This window comes from Saprolegnia diclina (assembly GCF_000281045.1).
Source record: "Saprolegnia diclina VS20 unplaced genomic scaffold supercont1.29, whole genome shotgun sequence".
Classification (NCBI taxonomy): domain Eukaryota; phylum Oomycota; class Saprolegniomycetes; order Saprolegniales; family Saprolegniaceae; genus Saprolegnia; species Saprolegnia diclina.
Genome location: NW_008246096.1, coordinates 567,615 through 580,196, shown reverse-complemented (window position 1 = coordinate 580,196; position 12,582 = coordinate 567,615). Strand labels below are relative to the sequence as shown.

The following is a 12,582-nucleotide window of genomic DNA, read 5'->3' as shown; positions in this document are numbered from 1 at the left end:
TGGCGACGCCGTCTTTCTATTGCATTTCATACATTTAACCATCCAAAAGAGCAGAGTTAGTTCATCTTCTAGTTGTATCACCTCTCGGTTTTGAAGCGAGAAGGACGCACCGTGGGCCAAGAGAATCTCAAGTGCGCGATTGTGGTTGTGGCGCGCCGCCTTGTGGCACGCAGTTTCGTTCTACATATATCGTGTAGCGATGCCAAGCAGGTGCGTTAAATACGTTGGTGTCACGGGCGTCCACCGGTATAAGCTTCATTTTGACAAGGTACACCAAACAATCGTCGGCTGCGGCTTCGGCCGCCGTGTGGAGCAGTGTGTAGCCCTAGGGTAACCATCACTTGGTTGTATTGTAGTATATGATATGTGTCGTACGTTCTTGGCAGCTGTCCGCAGGTCAGCGTGTAAGTCGTGCAGCAACCGAAGCATCTTGTCGTTGTGAACTTGCACCACAAAGTGCGCAGGTGTGTAGCCCTACATCATGAGAGATACCATTTTGCTCCGGCACGCATACAAGTCGCTTGTCGGGCAAGTCTAATCTAGTGACCATATCACATCATGGATGGGTTGGTGAGGCCGACCGCAACGTACTTGACGCGGTTCGCAGCAAAAATCTGGATGACTGCATCGTGGTTTTGGACAGCGGCAACTGTCACGGCGCTCCAGCCCTAATTTCACAAGTTTGCCCGCTTCGTGCTCCATGTTAAGTCGCACCTTTTGATTGGTGCGCCACGGATCGCCCTTGATGCCAAGTAGCACGGTGAGAACGTGAACGCGATTGTGCTGCGCGGCCAGCGTCATCATGGTTTCCCCCTATGTATCGCATCGTACGTGCTACATCGCTTGTGAGGCCGAACGTGTTACTTACGTAAGCGTCGGTGCTATTGATGGTCTGCGGCAGCGAGTACGAAATGAGCAGCGATCGGTAGTTGACCCACTCGGCGCCAGCGGCACACGCCGCATAGAAAGCTTTCCAGAACGGCGCCTCGAGCTGCGAAAATCGACTCTCAAATGAGCTCTCGATACCGCCTTCGACGGTCTTGCTCTGCGCAAGGCGAAACTTCTCCTTGCGCAGCAGCAGCGCTTCGTCCTCCGAGATGTGCTGGCGCGACATGCTTTCTCGGGAGTTTCGTTTTGTTGCATTTTTTTTCCTGCTCGGTGGAGAAGCCGTGCGTTGCTTAACACCCGATTGGGTCGAGTGCACCCCTTTTTAACGTTGCGGAATTCGACTACGTGCTAGTACATGGTCACAACCGATGTGAGCACTATCTTCTTTGCTCTAAGTACGTGGCATACGAGCACGGGAGCGCGGGTTATGGACCAAATACTAGCGATGCTGGATGATTGCTATTTATGGCCACTTGATGCTCGTCCGTGGCGCCACGTCATATCCAATCTTGATTCACGCAACTTGCATCTAAAAATAGATTTGACGTGGCCAATGAGAAGCGAGAATTCCAGCCAACGGCGTCGAGCTTTTCAAAGTGCAATCGACCATGTCGACGGCGAGCAGCAAGAGCAGCAACAACAACCAGAACCGCGCACCGGTCAAGCGTGGGATACTCTCAACCTTGTGCTGCGACTACGATCTGATAGTCTCTGGCGTAGCGTCGCGCGCGTGGGACCTGGACGTGGAGGCCAAAGAGGAGAGCAATCAAGTGATTCGGTACGAGGCCGACGAGGACGACGATAGCGATGGACACGACGGAAAAGACAGCGAGGCCGAGGACAGCGAAGACGGCGTAAGTCCCTCGATTCGACTCATGTAACCTCAGTCTGACGCGTTTTTGATGGGTTAGGACGATCCAAAGAACGTCTCGGTCGCATGCTCCGAGTGGCTCAGCGCCGCCGGAGACACGAGGGAGCCGAGTAAGATTGCCGAAGCGAAAATTGAAAGTCGCTACGAAAAGACGCGCGTGCCGCACATCGAAACAAAGCTCGACCAGTGCAGTTTGGCAGGCAACCAGAGCGGCGAAGGCCGGTTCGACGCAACCCCCTTCTTGCCACTCAGCGTTCTCCCCGGCAGTGCTACGGCCCTGCATTTGACCGAGGTACATTTGAACTTTATTGTAGAGACAGAGGTGGAATGAGGAATGACCTTAGGGCTCGATTGTGCGCTGCAACCACGGGGCGAACCGACTAACACCGCAGTATCAATTCTTCATCAAGGTCGACAAATCCAAGGTTGACACGAGCTCACAACATATTTCTAGAACAAATTGGTTCTGCTCGCCCAGAAGCAGCTCAACAACCGCACGTCCAACTACCACATTTTCGACATGTCGCGGGGCGCTGCGTCATACAAGCTGAGCAAGAAGAGCGGCAACTACATTGGGAAGCTTCGCTCGAGCTTTGGTCGCCAAGAGAACGTTATGATCAGCGCCCAGGCGGAGAAGCGGGAGCTTGGCGCGATTCTATTCGAGACCAAGACGTCTCACTCCAAGGTGAGCCTCGTAATCACGGCGATGGGTTGCGGTACTTGGAATGTGGTAGCCACGCAAGCTCACAGTAATCTGCCCGGGTCTTACGAGCAGCGGCGAGGCCAAGTCGGTGCCATCGAAAGGTGATGCGTTCAGCTCGCTCGCGGAGCAAGTCAAGCTGGGCCGCACATCGGACCTTGTGATCCTCGACAACAAAGATCCCGAGTATGAGAAGGGCTGCTATCGCCTCAACTTTAACGGCCGCGTCTCGGTGCCATCCGTCAAGAACTTTCAGCTCGTGCTCCGGGGCACCAAGCAAGGCGTGATTTTGCAGTTTGGCAAGGTCTCGGACAAGCTCTTCCACCTCGATTTCCGGCACCCGATGACGCCGTTTCAGGCGTTTTCCATCGCGCTCTCCCAGTTCAACTACTGAGATTTTGGATCGTCGAATATTTCGCATTAAAGTCTTGGACCAATAAGACTGTAGTATGCTAAGTTTACCGATCGGTGTTTGGCCGCCCGACTAAAATCCCGCCCATGAAAGCAGTCCTTGGTGATATAGCGCCCGACGGCAAACCGTCTGCTGCCACCACACGTCACAAAATTGATCGGTGTGGATGATGCAATCAACTGTACCGTGGTACGCACGCACGCCAGTGATGTCATCAAGAAATCGAGCTACCGAAAGCCGTTGAGTGGACAAGAGCCGTTGGCGCTCGAGAGCGCCAGTGGGCTCTTTGTGCATGACGCCGCCGTAATAGGTCCAGTAGGCATGGTCACGCAATAAGCTCAGCACTTGCCGGTGCTCGATCCGCTGAGGATACATTGGATGGCAGCCCGGTGCTGGCGACAAGAGCGTCAAAGAATATCGAGGTAAGCCTTTTTTATTTCAAAAGATATAAGCGCCCGTTCGTCACCGCTACAGCTCTTCCCGCTGCGTTGCCCATCCGGTTCTATATTTTTGATCTCGGAGCCTGCACCCAAATCATCTCGACTTGGAGCAGCTGTCTCGCAACTGCGTCATCTTGCGTCGGTGCAGTGCCATCAAGAATCTTCGTCGTTGACATATCGCCCTCTGTCGCGCTGCCGCCCTGCCGCCCCGCCGCTCCCGCACACGTTCGTTTGGGTTTGGGTCCAGCGTTTGTCGAATGAAAAGGCACCCGACCATTGGGCCCAAGATCGCGATGCGCTGGGTGCATGCCGTTTGCTGTGTCCGTAATCATTGCACGGGTGCGAAGTTTCCGTGACTGAGTGTGTGGTCAGGCCGCCGCCTGGACAGCGACCTACCACACACTGCTTCGCGTTGCGACTTTTGTTTGTTGCCGCTGCTTGTCAACGTCATGAGGAGGCAGTCGTTGGCGTGTCATCGGTGGTGTCTGGATGCGCGAGCGTAGTGTTCGCGCGGCGTGTTGTGGAAGTTTTGAACTGGAGCCGTTTCGACGTCGGAACCGCCGTCGCTTCTCATCGCAAGCTCCACCGTGCGTCGGGTGCAATGATATTCTACATCCAATCAAACAGCGGTTGCTCGATTTGGTGCAATTTCATTGGCGCAAAGTCGTCCAACCCGCGATTACAATCTACATGGGACAGAGGTGAGAAGTGGACTTCTTCCATTTTGGCTGCGCATTTCAGAGAAGCTGGCGAAGGATGATGATGAACTGCTTGAGCGTTGCGGACCGCCGCCTCATCGACGCCGTCGCCACGATGGATGCGCACCAGGAGGCGATGAGCTACGACGCGCAGCAGCACCGGCGGCTGCAATGCCGCAAGAGCCAAAAGTCCTTTCGCGATCGCAAGAAGAAGGAGCACGAAGCCATCATCACGTCCGTGACCGCGCTCCAGGACGAGGTCGCGGCGCTGCAGCAGCGCGCGGTGAGCCTCGTGCGCCAAGTGCCACTCGTTCACGTGCTTCGCATCCAGCCCGACTTTGATGGCGGGCCTACGGCCAAGACGGCCCGCCAATACATTACCCTCTTCAAGCAAGTACGACCGACCTCGAGTAGCTAAATACGATCGACGAGCGTGATGCATTAGGGGTACAACGCGTCGAGGCGCAAGCTGAGCGTCAAGCAAGCCAATTTCCTATCCGCCATCGCGGTGCCTGAAGTCCGATACAACCATGGCGTCGGGATCCAGTGCATTTTGGACAACTGGCAACGCTACACCTCGTCCTTTTCTTCGGTACCTCGTCTTCTTGTAGTAGTGCACGAGCTCTAACAACCGTCGATGCAGGTGTCGTTGGAGATGCACAATTGCGTCGTTACGAAGACGGACGATGGTGCGATCGTCAAGGGCGTCGTCAAGTCCTTCCTCAAGATCAGCCGCAGCTCCATTAGCACCTTCTTCCCCCACTGCCCCGACCACCTCAAGTCCCGGCTGGTATAAAGACGATCTCTTGTGGATCCAAGAACTTATTGATGTGTGTATTTTAGGTCGGTCAAGTCATGACGGTATATTCGACAATGCACTGGTGCTTTGACGACGACGACCGTCTCGTCGCGCTCACTGGCGACGCAGACTTTACGACCGCGCTTCTCTCGATCCTGCACGACATTGACGCTGTCGCCGCCGTCTTGAACCAAGCCGTCTTTGGACACGTCCCCGAAGTGCCTGTCGCGCCGCTGCCAAAAAAGATGGAGCTCTCGTACATTACGTAGTATCGTACTAGTCGACAACTAACAAAATTCACATGCCCTGGGAGTCGCTCGCCCTTGCGGCGCATGGACAAACAGCCCCGCAGATTTGATGGGATGGCATAACCCGTACCCTAGTCTTGCAGGAGATTTCAATGGCCGCATGTACGGTACGACTAGCTGTTCGCAAGTTTCGACTCTAACGTCAGTAGCAAGTTTGCTAAAGGCCCAGTGCGTACAGAGTAACGCTGTGGTAAGGCAAGTTGAAGCAGATCGCAGGTTGGCGCCAAATCACCACAGCAGCCATGTGTCAGCTTGTTTTTGTCGCCAAGATTCTCGTCATGTGATTGGTGGCTTCGATTTTTGTTGACCAATCACAAGTTGGTGCCGTTGACGCAAAACGCCACAAACCAAGATGCTCCGACGCGTTCCGAACCTTCCTGGCGTCCTGCGCCACTTCGCCGGCCCCCGCTGGACGCGGGCGTACATCACGACGATCGACATTCCGATCCCGTCCATGGGTCCTTCGATCCACCATGGGCTCGTGCTCAAGTGGGCCAAGCAGGTCGGTGACGCCGTGGCTGCCGACGACGTCGTCGCTGTCTTTGAGACTGACAAGGTCACCATCGACTTGCGATCGCCGCAAGCCGGTGTGATTGCCAAGCACCTCGTCGAGACCAACGTCCGCGTGCCAATTGGGTCGCCGCTCTTTCGTCTGACGCAAGGGTTGCCCCACACGACGTCACCCGAGGCGCTTGCTGCCTGCCTCACCGTGCCCGTGCCGCACCTGGGCGAGACTGTTGCTAACGCCACCATTGTCGAGTGGGTCAAGTACGAAGGCGACCGCGTTCTTGCCGATGACGTTGTTCTTGTGCTCGAGACTGACAAGGTGTCGGTCGACGTCTGCGCACCGGTTGCCGGCGTCATCCGGCGTGGGCTGGCCAACGTCAATGATGTTGTCCACGTCGGCGGGCCCCTCTTTGTCTTGGCGCCAGAGGTTTCGACAAAGGACGGAAGCGATGCCGCTGCGTAGCCACCGGGCCAGTTGTATGACATAAATGTACCGTTTGCTTGGTTGTGTGGCGCCACGAGGTAACCTTTAACGTAACCTTTAAGACGTGCAGCGCGGAGATCTTCTTATTCCCTAAGAATAGTTCCGCATGGCTTGATCTACGCTTCCTGTGTGTGTTGCCAGGGATCAGGGGAGGCAAGCTCAATGCGACCACGTTGCCAAAGCCCGCTGACAGTAACCGGCATAAGCCAGACTGAGTTTTCTTGCCCATTGCCCGTAGAAAATACACGGCTGGGCAAACTGGAATGCGCATGTGGGCCGTGAAGTGGGGTTTTTTCGGAAGCAAAACAAGGGTCGCTTGGGGTCGCTAAGCGCTGTAGTGGAACGTCGCTAAACTGAGCCCATCGTGCCAGGCGCCACTACCACCCGATGGCTATCTCTACGGCAACGTCACATAGGAAAAACATGGTCTGATCACTACCCGCTTGCATAAATAGCGCTGAAGAGGCTCAAGATGCGATCCTGGTGATCGCGCTTTGGTGATTACCTTGGTCGTGAGCAAGGGGCACGTCCGGACGCGCCGCGACGACCGCCCGCGACCTGTCTTGCGGACCTTGCCGGACTGTGGAATCGCAGACCACTGGACGCCACGGACTCAGACGCTGCGGTTGCGTCGACAGCGACGGCGTCGGCGGGTCTTTGGCTCTTGGCGCGCCAGTTGCGCAACGGGTTTATACACCTCCACCAACTTCAACCGCGTCATTTAATACCTATATTTAATGATCGTTACTACAACCAAGTACATGTACATTAAAAAGGCTACCTAGCTGATTCGACGCACTGGTTCATTGGAATCCGGATAAACGTCACTACGGATAGTTGAAGGCAACCGGACTGGACCCTCGAACCACAAACTCGATTATGCTCCGCCAGCTCCACAAGCTCAAGGCCGTCCGCGCGCTGCCGCGCTTCGTCGCCGGTCGCCGCGTCCCTGCGCTCTCGGCCGCGTCCTTCAACGGCGCCAGCCGCGCCATCTCGATGACCTCGATGGGCCGCGTCCAGGTCGGCGCGCCCAACATGGCGCGTCGCATGTTCAGCACGATCGACATCCCCGTGCCCTCGATGGGTGATTCCATCTCGGAAGGTACGGTCGTCGAGTGGGTCAAGGCGGTTGGCGACCGCGTCGAGGCCGACGACGTTGTCGTTGTGCTCGAGACGGACAAGGTCTCGGTCGACGTGCGCTCGCCGCAGGCCGGTGTCGTTGCCGAGCACTTGGCCATTGTCGACGCCACCGTGTTGGTTGGTGCTCCGCTCTTCCGCTTGACCGAAGGTGCTGCGGGTGCTGCTTCGACGCCGGCGCCGGTCGCCTCGACCCCCGCGCCGGCCACTGCGGCGCCTGCTGCTGCCCCGGCCGCGGCTGTTTCTGGCGAACCCATCACGGTCAACGTCCCGTCGATGGGCGACTCGATCTCGGAAGGCACAGTCGTCAGCTGGACCAAGGGTGCCGGCGACCACGTCGATGTCGATGAAGTTGTCCTCGTCCTCGAGACGGACAAGGTCTCGGTCGATGTCCGTGCGCCCCAGGCGGGTGTCATCCAGAAGACGCTTGTCAACGTCGATGATGTTGTCGAAATTGGTGCGCCTCTCTTCCACATGGTCCCCGGTGCTGCGCCGGCTGCGGCCCCGAAGCCTGTCGCGACGCCTGTGGCCGCGGCGCCGGCTGCTGAGCCCAAGGCTGCGGCCCCCGCTGCCAAGGCAGCGACGCCCAAGGTGGCCGAGAACATTGCGTCGCCCGTCATGCTCGGCGGCGCGTCGCGTGAGGTCCGTCGCGAGAAGATGAACCGCATGCGTCTCCGCATCGCCGAGCGCCTCAAGGAGTCGCAGAACACGAGCGCGTCGTTGACGACGTTCCAGGAGGTCGACATGTCGAAGCTCATGGCCATGCGCAAGACGTACAAGGATGCGTTCGAAGCCAAGCACAACGTCAAGCTCGGCTTTATGTCGGCGTTCATCAAGGCGTCGGCCAACGCGCTCCTCGAAGTCCCGGGTGTCAACGCCAGCATTGACGAAGCGCACTCGGAGATTGTGTACCGCGACTTTGTCGACATCTCGGTGGCCGTCGCGACGCCCAAGGGCCTCGTGACGCCCGTCTTGCGCAACACGGAGTCGATGGGCTTTGCCGACATTGAAAAGTCGCTCGCGCACCTCGCCGAAAAGGCCCGTGCCGGCGCCATTACGATGGAAGACATGGCCGGCGGCACCTTTACCATCTCGAACGGCGGCGTCTTTGGCTCGCTCATGGGCACGCCCATCATCAACGTGCCGCAGTCGGGCATCCTCGGCATGCATGCGACCAAGATGCGCCCGGTCGTGCTCGCCAACGGCGAGATCGTCGCGCGCCCGATGATGTATCTCGCGCTCACGTACGACCACCGCCTCGTCGACGGCCGGGAGGCGGTCACGTGTCTCAAGTCGATTGCCGACAAGATTGCCGACCCGGAGCGTCTCCTCCTCGACTTGTAAACTTAGTGGCGAAATTCTACGACACGACTACTACTACGACTACACTTTCACAAATCTAGAAGCTGGACCCACACTGAGAATGCTATGTTTTCACTTGTCATCTCCATCCACCCGCAGCGTCCATGTCATCAGGTTCACGCATAAAGAGGGAGTGTACTCGAGCAGTGCCAGGTACCGACTAAAGTGGCGTCTCACCAAGGAGACCTACTGGCGCGGCAAGCACGTCGCAAGGTCAATGAGCGACTCGGACGCCGGGAGCACCTTGCGGCCTTCACCGACCTAACACCATGCCTGCATGAGCACCGAGTGTTCGAGGAGGAAGAATACCGTCGTGTGGTAAATCATCTTGAGCGAGCCGGGGGCCGCGTTGACCTTGACCGCGCTGAGGAGGCTCGCAGCCGGCGCGACGACGTCCGTCTTTTTAAAGTCACCGCGGACCTCGAGCGTCGCGTCGCGGTCAAAGTGGTGAAGCAGGAGTCCCATGACCTCGGCCGTGTGCTTCTTCTCGACGAAAATGACGGCGTTCGGACCTGCGTCAAACGTGTACGCGGCCTGGACGCGCCCCGCCGCCTCGTTGTACTTGTGCACCATGTGGATGATGCTGCGCGAGACCTCGTTCATGTAGAAGATCGGCGGGTACGTGTCCAAGCACGTGGCGTGGAACTGGTTGCTGTCCATCATCGTGATCTTGCCAAACGTTTCAAAGTCCTTGGCCTTGTACGCAGCTTCGATCGCATGGAGGCGCTTGTCGACGACTAGAAACAGGGGTGATCGCTCTAAGAACGGAGAGAGAATTGGCGCAAGTACCTTCGCGCGCGCGGAAGCCGAGGAGCTCACTCGTGTCCTTGGACGTCATCATGCCGCTCGTCGAGCTCGTGTCCTTCTCCTTGTCGTTGACGACGCAGATGATGGCTTCGAGCTCGGGCCAGTGGAGGTGGTCCGCGACCTGCACAGCCAAGCTGTCCGAGCCATCAGCCTTGGTGCCCTTTTCCCAGCGCACAAAGCCGCCGTCGAGCGACCGGCACGCGCTGCCCGAGCCTTGGCGCGCGACCGCCGAGAACTGACCAGGGTACTCTTCCTCGGCCGCAAAGAGCTCAATGAGCGCCGCAACTAGTCACACATGATATTCCGCCAGAAAGATTCATTGGTACCAAGGCACGCGTAGCCAGCCGCCGACGACGCGAGGCCCGCCGCGGTCGGGAACGTGTTGATCGACACGATGTGAACCTTGTACGCGGGCCAGTCCTCCTTGCGGATGGGCTTGCCATCGGCGTCGAGAGCCTTGCTCGTCGCAAGGCGGCGCATCTCCTTGAGCACGACCTGGATGCGCTTGTTGTTGATGTCCTGCTCGGCGCCGTTGAGCCAGATGCGGTCGGCGGCAAAGGTCGTCGAGGCCACGATGGACGTGACGGTCTTGAGCTGCTTCTGGTTGAGCGTCACGCTCACGGACGAGTTGATGGGCGTGTTGAGCGCAACGCTGTCCTTGCCCCAGTACTTGATGACTGCAATGTTGGTCGGCGTCGAGCAAGTGACACTACGCATGGCTGGCGGCAAATTCGGAAATGACGTCCGTCGCGCAATGTGTTCCGCGATTTCATTGGTCAAAAAGCCCACCACAACGCAATGCCATTGGTGCATAAACACGCCGTCGCCCGCAGTAATGAAGACGTTGGGTGTGTCCAGGCCTCTGGCAACGATAGACGGTGGCATGCGACCAAGGTCGATGGGAGCTCTACGACTACCGGTATGTACGGCGCCAGCAGCGCTGCAAGGAACTGCTGGCAGATCCACGAGACGACCTGCGTCACGCCGACAACGTCATCTTGCAAGCATCGAAGCACCGTAGCGACGACAATGACCGCTCGCATGCCTCTGCGAGCGTGCTATCGGGTCACCAGATCCCATGCTGTTGCCATCGACGTAGCGCGCGATACTAAGATCCGATAGTGCATAAACCACGCCGTCGTACACGACTACTGTACTCTAGTAGATCTATTTATTACCCCATACTCTTAGCCGCGCTTCGCCTTCTTCGTCACAGGCGTGGCGCTGTCGTTTGCCTTGCGCTTCTTGCTCGTATTCTCGGGCTTCTTGACGGCGTCGACCGGCGCGTGGTAGATGGGCAGCGCGATCGACTCGGTCGTCTTGATGCTAATGGACTTGACGTTCTTCCACTTGCGCCCAATGTTGTCGACGATGACGGCAGTCGCGGCCGCAATGTTCTCCATGATGACCTCGGCCGGCATGAGGTCGATTGCGACCTTGACGTTGATGCACGGGCCCGGCGACGGCACCATGGTCGTGCCGTCGAGCGCGCGCCGGACGTAGTCGGCAACATCACGCTTGGCGACGAGCACGGGCACGAGCTCGACGAGCGGCGTCGCCTCAAAAAACTTCTTCCCGAGCGTGGCTTTGATGACGTTGAGGACGCGGTCGTCGGCGAGGAAGGTCGTGTAAAGTGCTCGGAACTCGCGGGGTTCCTTGAGCTGCGTCTTGAGCTGCTTGAGGCCCATGACCTTGGCGACGCCAGGGACCGGCTCTTTCGCCAGCGCGTCCTTGATGCGTTTGAGGTCAATGTCCTTGACCAGCAAGATCGCGTCGCCGTCGAGGCGCAGCGAGTGGGGCAGCGCGATCGGGACCGGCTTCGGCGCCACGGTCGCCGGTACCTTCTTCCGCGTCACGATGAGGCTGATGACTGCGTGCGTCTTGTGCTTCTTCTTGGCCGGCGGCGCTTGCTTTTGCTGGAACTGCTGCAGTGCGACGACCGCGCGCTTGACCTCGGTGGGCACCAGGCGCTCCATGGTTCGGGACAATAGAAATATTTCGCCCAATGGCATCGGCACGTGCCATCCAACCACTCAGAAGCGCGCTTGCAAAAGAAAACAGCCAATCAGAAGCGATGATCTCGCGTACGTTGAAGTTGCTCGACGATCGGCGTCGCGCCAGTGGCGAGAAGGACGGCGACGCCTTGAGTACCTCTTCACATACTAGCTGTATCATATACCGTCGATACTTGCTCAATACACGCACCTAGTGGAGACCGTGGTGCGTCGTCGACGCTGCAAGTTTTTCATTCGGCTCGCAGGCCCAACAGCCTGAATTAGGGTTTCTAGCAGAGCTACAACATTGTTTGTACCAGCGCGTCCGCAACGGCCTCGAGTTCCTTGAGGAAGCAATGGACATATTCGTCACACTGCTGACTGCTGCATCGCGGCTACGTGCTGAAAAGCACTGGACATATGTACTCGCATGTGTTGGATCGCTTCGAGCTAGTCTTCAAGGGTTGCCGGCAGCTTCGCCACAACGAGAATGACAGTGTATGAGATGTTATGTATTAATTTGCAGCTGCCCATGCAAAGTGTAGAATTGCATGGGCCAATACGCCAGGGACATGACACTCCAACTAGCCGCAATACCTCATAGGACGAAGTGGCCTGACTAGTATTGCGCTTAAGGCTATGGATGATGCAAAGTCGCTGGCGCCTTGGGCATTAGGAGCGCCATGATGTCTTTGTCCGACAAGTTCTTGCCCCACGACGGCGCCGGCAGCGAGAGTTGCTGCATGGCCTGTTGAATCGTCGCCACATCGTTGGCCGTCATCTTCTCTGGCTCGCAGCTGCTGGCCGCAGGAGCCACCACCTCTTCATGCGCCTCGTCGTCTTCGTCGTCGCTGTCGGCCATAAGCGGCTCGTAGCCCATCGGTGCCCCTTCGACTTCCGAGTCGGATCCCAGCATCTCATGCTCGCTGCTGTCGACGCATGTGTCGCCGTCTTCCTTCTTCGCTTCCATGTCGCTAAAGTCCATGGCCGGGATCGGTCGCTGGCTCGCGATGACCGCATACTCGCGCTCGAGCGCGTCCAGGGCCGCGCAGCTCTCGGCCATTTTGAAATCTTTGTCTCTAACGTCATTATCCGGACTTCAATTCTATCCGTACTGGATGTCCATTGGCTACACGACAGGGTGTGCTATGGTGTAAAAGTGCATGACAAATCAT

General features: G+C 57.6%; 8 protein-coding genes across 10 annotated transcripts; 4 read left to right on the top strand and 4 right to left on the bottom strand.

Moving 5' to 3' along the window:
- Positions 1-1,139, bottom strand: SDRG_09285 (hypothetical protein; the record flags this gene model as incomplete). The annotated part of the gene is made up of 8 exons (XM_008615207.1): positions 1-16; positions 82-180; positions 224-325; positions 376-474; positions 515-539; positions 592-668; positions 715-813; positions 869-1,139. Coding segments are annotated over 8 exons (787 nt in total), but the record flags the coding sequence as incomplete, so codon positions are not given.
- Positions 1,140-1,449: 310 nt separating this feature from the next.
- On the top strand, positions 1,450-2,924 carry SDRG_09284. 2 transcript variants are annotated; one of them, XM_008615206.1, is made up of 6 exons: positions 1,450-1,554; positions 1,609-1,742; positions 1,800-2,051; positions 2,104-2,169; positions 2,214-2,444; positions 2,494-2,924. In XM_008615206.1, exons 1-6 carry the CDS (start codon positions 1,497-1,499, stop codon positions 2,851-2,853), a joined length of 1,101 nt encoding a protein of 366 aa, XP_008613428.1. In that variant the 5' UTR covers positions 1,450-1,496; the 3' UTR covers positions 2,854-2,924. The 2 variants fall into 2 exon arrangements, with proteins under 2 accessions (XP_008613428.1, XP_008613427.1); XM_008615205.1 differs by having other exon boundaries at positions 1,597-1,742.
- Positions 2,925-4,044: 1,120 nt separating this feature from the next.
- Positions 4,045-5,164, top strand: SDRG_09283 (hypothetical protein). The gene is made up of 4 exons (XM_008615204.1): positions 4,045-4,403; positions 4,455-4,601; positions 4,653-4,799; positions 4,853-5,164. The coding sequence occupies exons 1-4, from the start codon at positions 4,068-4,070 to the stop codon at positions 5,075-5,077; spliced, it is 855 nt and encodes a 284-aa protein (XP_008613426.1). The 5' UTR covers positions 4,045-4,067; the 3' UTR covers positions 5,078-5,164.
- A 278-nt stretch (positions 5,165-5,442) lies between these two features.
- Positions 5,443-6,229, top strand: SDRG_09282 (hypothetical protein). Its single transcript, XM_008615203.1, has one exon. The coding sequence runs from the start codon at positions 5,469-5,471 to the stop codon at positions 6,084-6,086; it is 618 nt and encodes a 205-aa protein (XP_008613425.1). The 5' UTR covers positions 5,443-5,468; the 3' UTR covers positions 6,087-6,229.
- A 721-nt stretch (positions 6,230-6,950) lies between these two features.
- SDRG_09281 lies at positions 6,951-8,698 on the top strand. Of its 2 annotated transcripts, XM_008615202.1 has the most exons (2): positions 6,951-7,289; positions 7,623-8,698. In XM_008615202.1, the coding sequence occupies exons 1-2, from the start codon at positions 6,987-6,989 to the stop codon at positions 8,586-8,588; spliced, it is 1,269 nt and encodes a 422-aa protein (XP_008613424.1). In that variant the 5' UTR covers positions 6,951-6,986; the 3' UTR covers positions 8,589-8,698. The 2 variants fall into 2 exon arrangements, with proteins under 2 accessions (XP_008613424.1, XP_008613423.1); XM_008615201.1 differs by having other exon boundaries at positions 6,951-8,698.
- On the bottom strand, positions 8,652-10,298 carry SDRG_09280 (hypothetical protein; the record flags this gene model as incomplete). Its single annotated transcript, XM_008615200.1, has 4 exons — positions 8,652-8,867; positions 8,916-9,343; positions 9,396-9,698; positions 9,740-10,298. The coding sequence occupies 4 exons, from the start codon at positions 10,296-10,298 to the stop codon at positions 8,793-8,795; spliced, it is 1,365 nt and encodes a 454-aa protein (XP_008613422.1). The 3' UTR covers positions 8,652-8,792.
- A 232-nt stretch (positions 10,299-10,530) lies between these two features.
- SDRG_09279 (50S ribosomal protein L1) lies at positions 10,531-11,406 on the bottom strand. The gene has a single exon (XM_008615199.1). It carries the CDS (start codon positions 11,387-11,389, stop codon positions 10,601-10,603), a length of 789 nt encoding a protein of 262 aa, XP_008613421.1. The 5' UTR covers positions 11,390-11,406; the 3' UTR covers positions 10,531-10,600.
- Positions 11,407-12,033: 627 nt separating this feature from the next.
- SDRG_09278 (hypothetical protein) lies at positions 12,034-12,488 on the bottom strand. Its single transcript, XM_008615198.1, has one exon. The coding sequence runs from the start codon at positions 12,468-12,470 to the stop codon at positions 12,045-12,047; it is 426 nt and encodes a 141-aa protein (XP_008613420.1). The 5' UTR covers positions 12,471-12,488; the 3' UTR covers positions 12,034-12,044.
- Between the last annotated feature and the right edge of the window lie 94 nt (positions 12,489-12,582).

Excerpts from the sequence above, each read along its gene's own strand:
- SDRG_09283 (XM_008615204.1), top strand. The coding sequence starts at position 4,068 with ATGATGATGAACTGCTTGAGCGTTGCGGACCGCCGCCTCATCGACGCC. Across the intron at positions 4,404-4,454 it reads ACATTACCCTCTTCAAGCAA|GGGTACAACGCGTCGAGGCG; the intron begins GTACGACCGACC and ends GTGATGCATTAG. Across the intron at positions 4,602-4,652 it reads ACACCTCGTCCTTTTCTTCG|GTGTCGTTGGAGATGCACAA; the intron begins GTACCTCGTCTT and ends CCGTCGATGCAG.
- SDRG_09284 (XM_008615205.1), top strand. The coding sequence starts at position 1,497 with ATGTCGACGGCGAGCAGCAAGAGCAGCAACAACAACCAGAACCGCGCA. Across the intron at positions 1,743-1,799 it reads CCGAGGACAGCGAAGACGGC|GACGATCCAAAGAACGTCTC; the intron begins GTAAGTCCCTCG and ends TTGATGGGTTAG. Across the intron at positions 2,052-2,103 it reads CGGCCCTGCATTTGACCGAG|GGCTCGATTGTGCGCTGCAA; the intron begins GTACATTTGAAC and ends GAATGACCTTAG.
- SDRG_09281 (XM_008615201.1), top strand. The coding sequence starts at position 6,987 with ATGCTCCGCCAGCTCCACAAGCTCAAGGCCGTCCGCGCGCTGCCGCGC.
- SDRG_09279 (XM_008615199.1), bottom strand. The coding sequence starts at position 11,389 with ATGGAGCGCCTGGTGCCCACCGAGGTCAAGCGCGCGGTCGTCGCACTG.
- SDRG_09282 (XM_008615203.1), top strand. The coding sequence starts at position 5,469 with ATGCTCCGACGCGTTCCGAACCTTCCTGGCGTCCTGCGCCACTTCGCC.
- SDRG_09278 (XM_008615198.1), bottom strand. The coding sequence starts at position 12,470 with ATGGCCGAGAGCTGCGCGGCCCTGGACGCGCTCGAGCGCGAGTATGCG.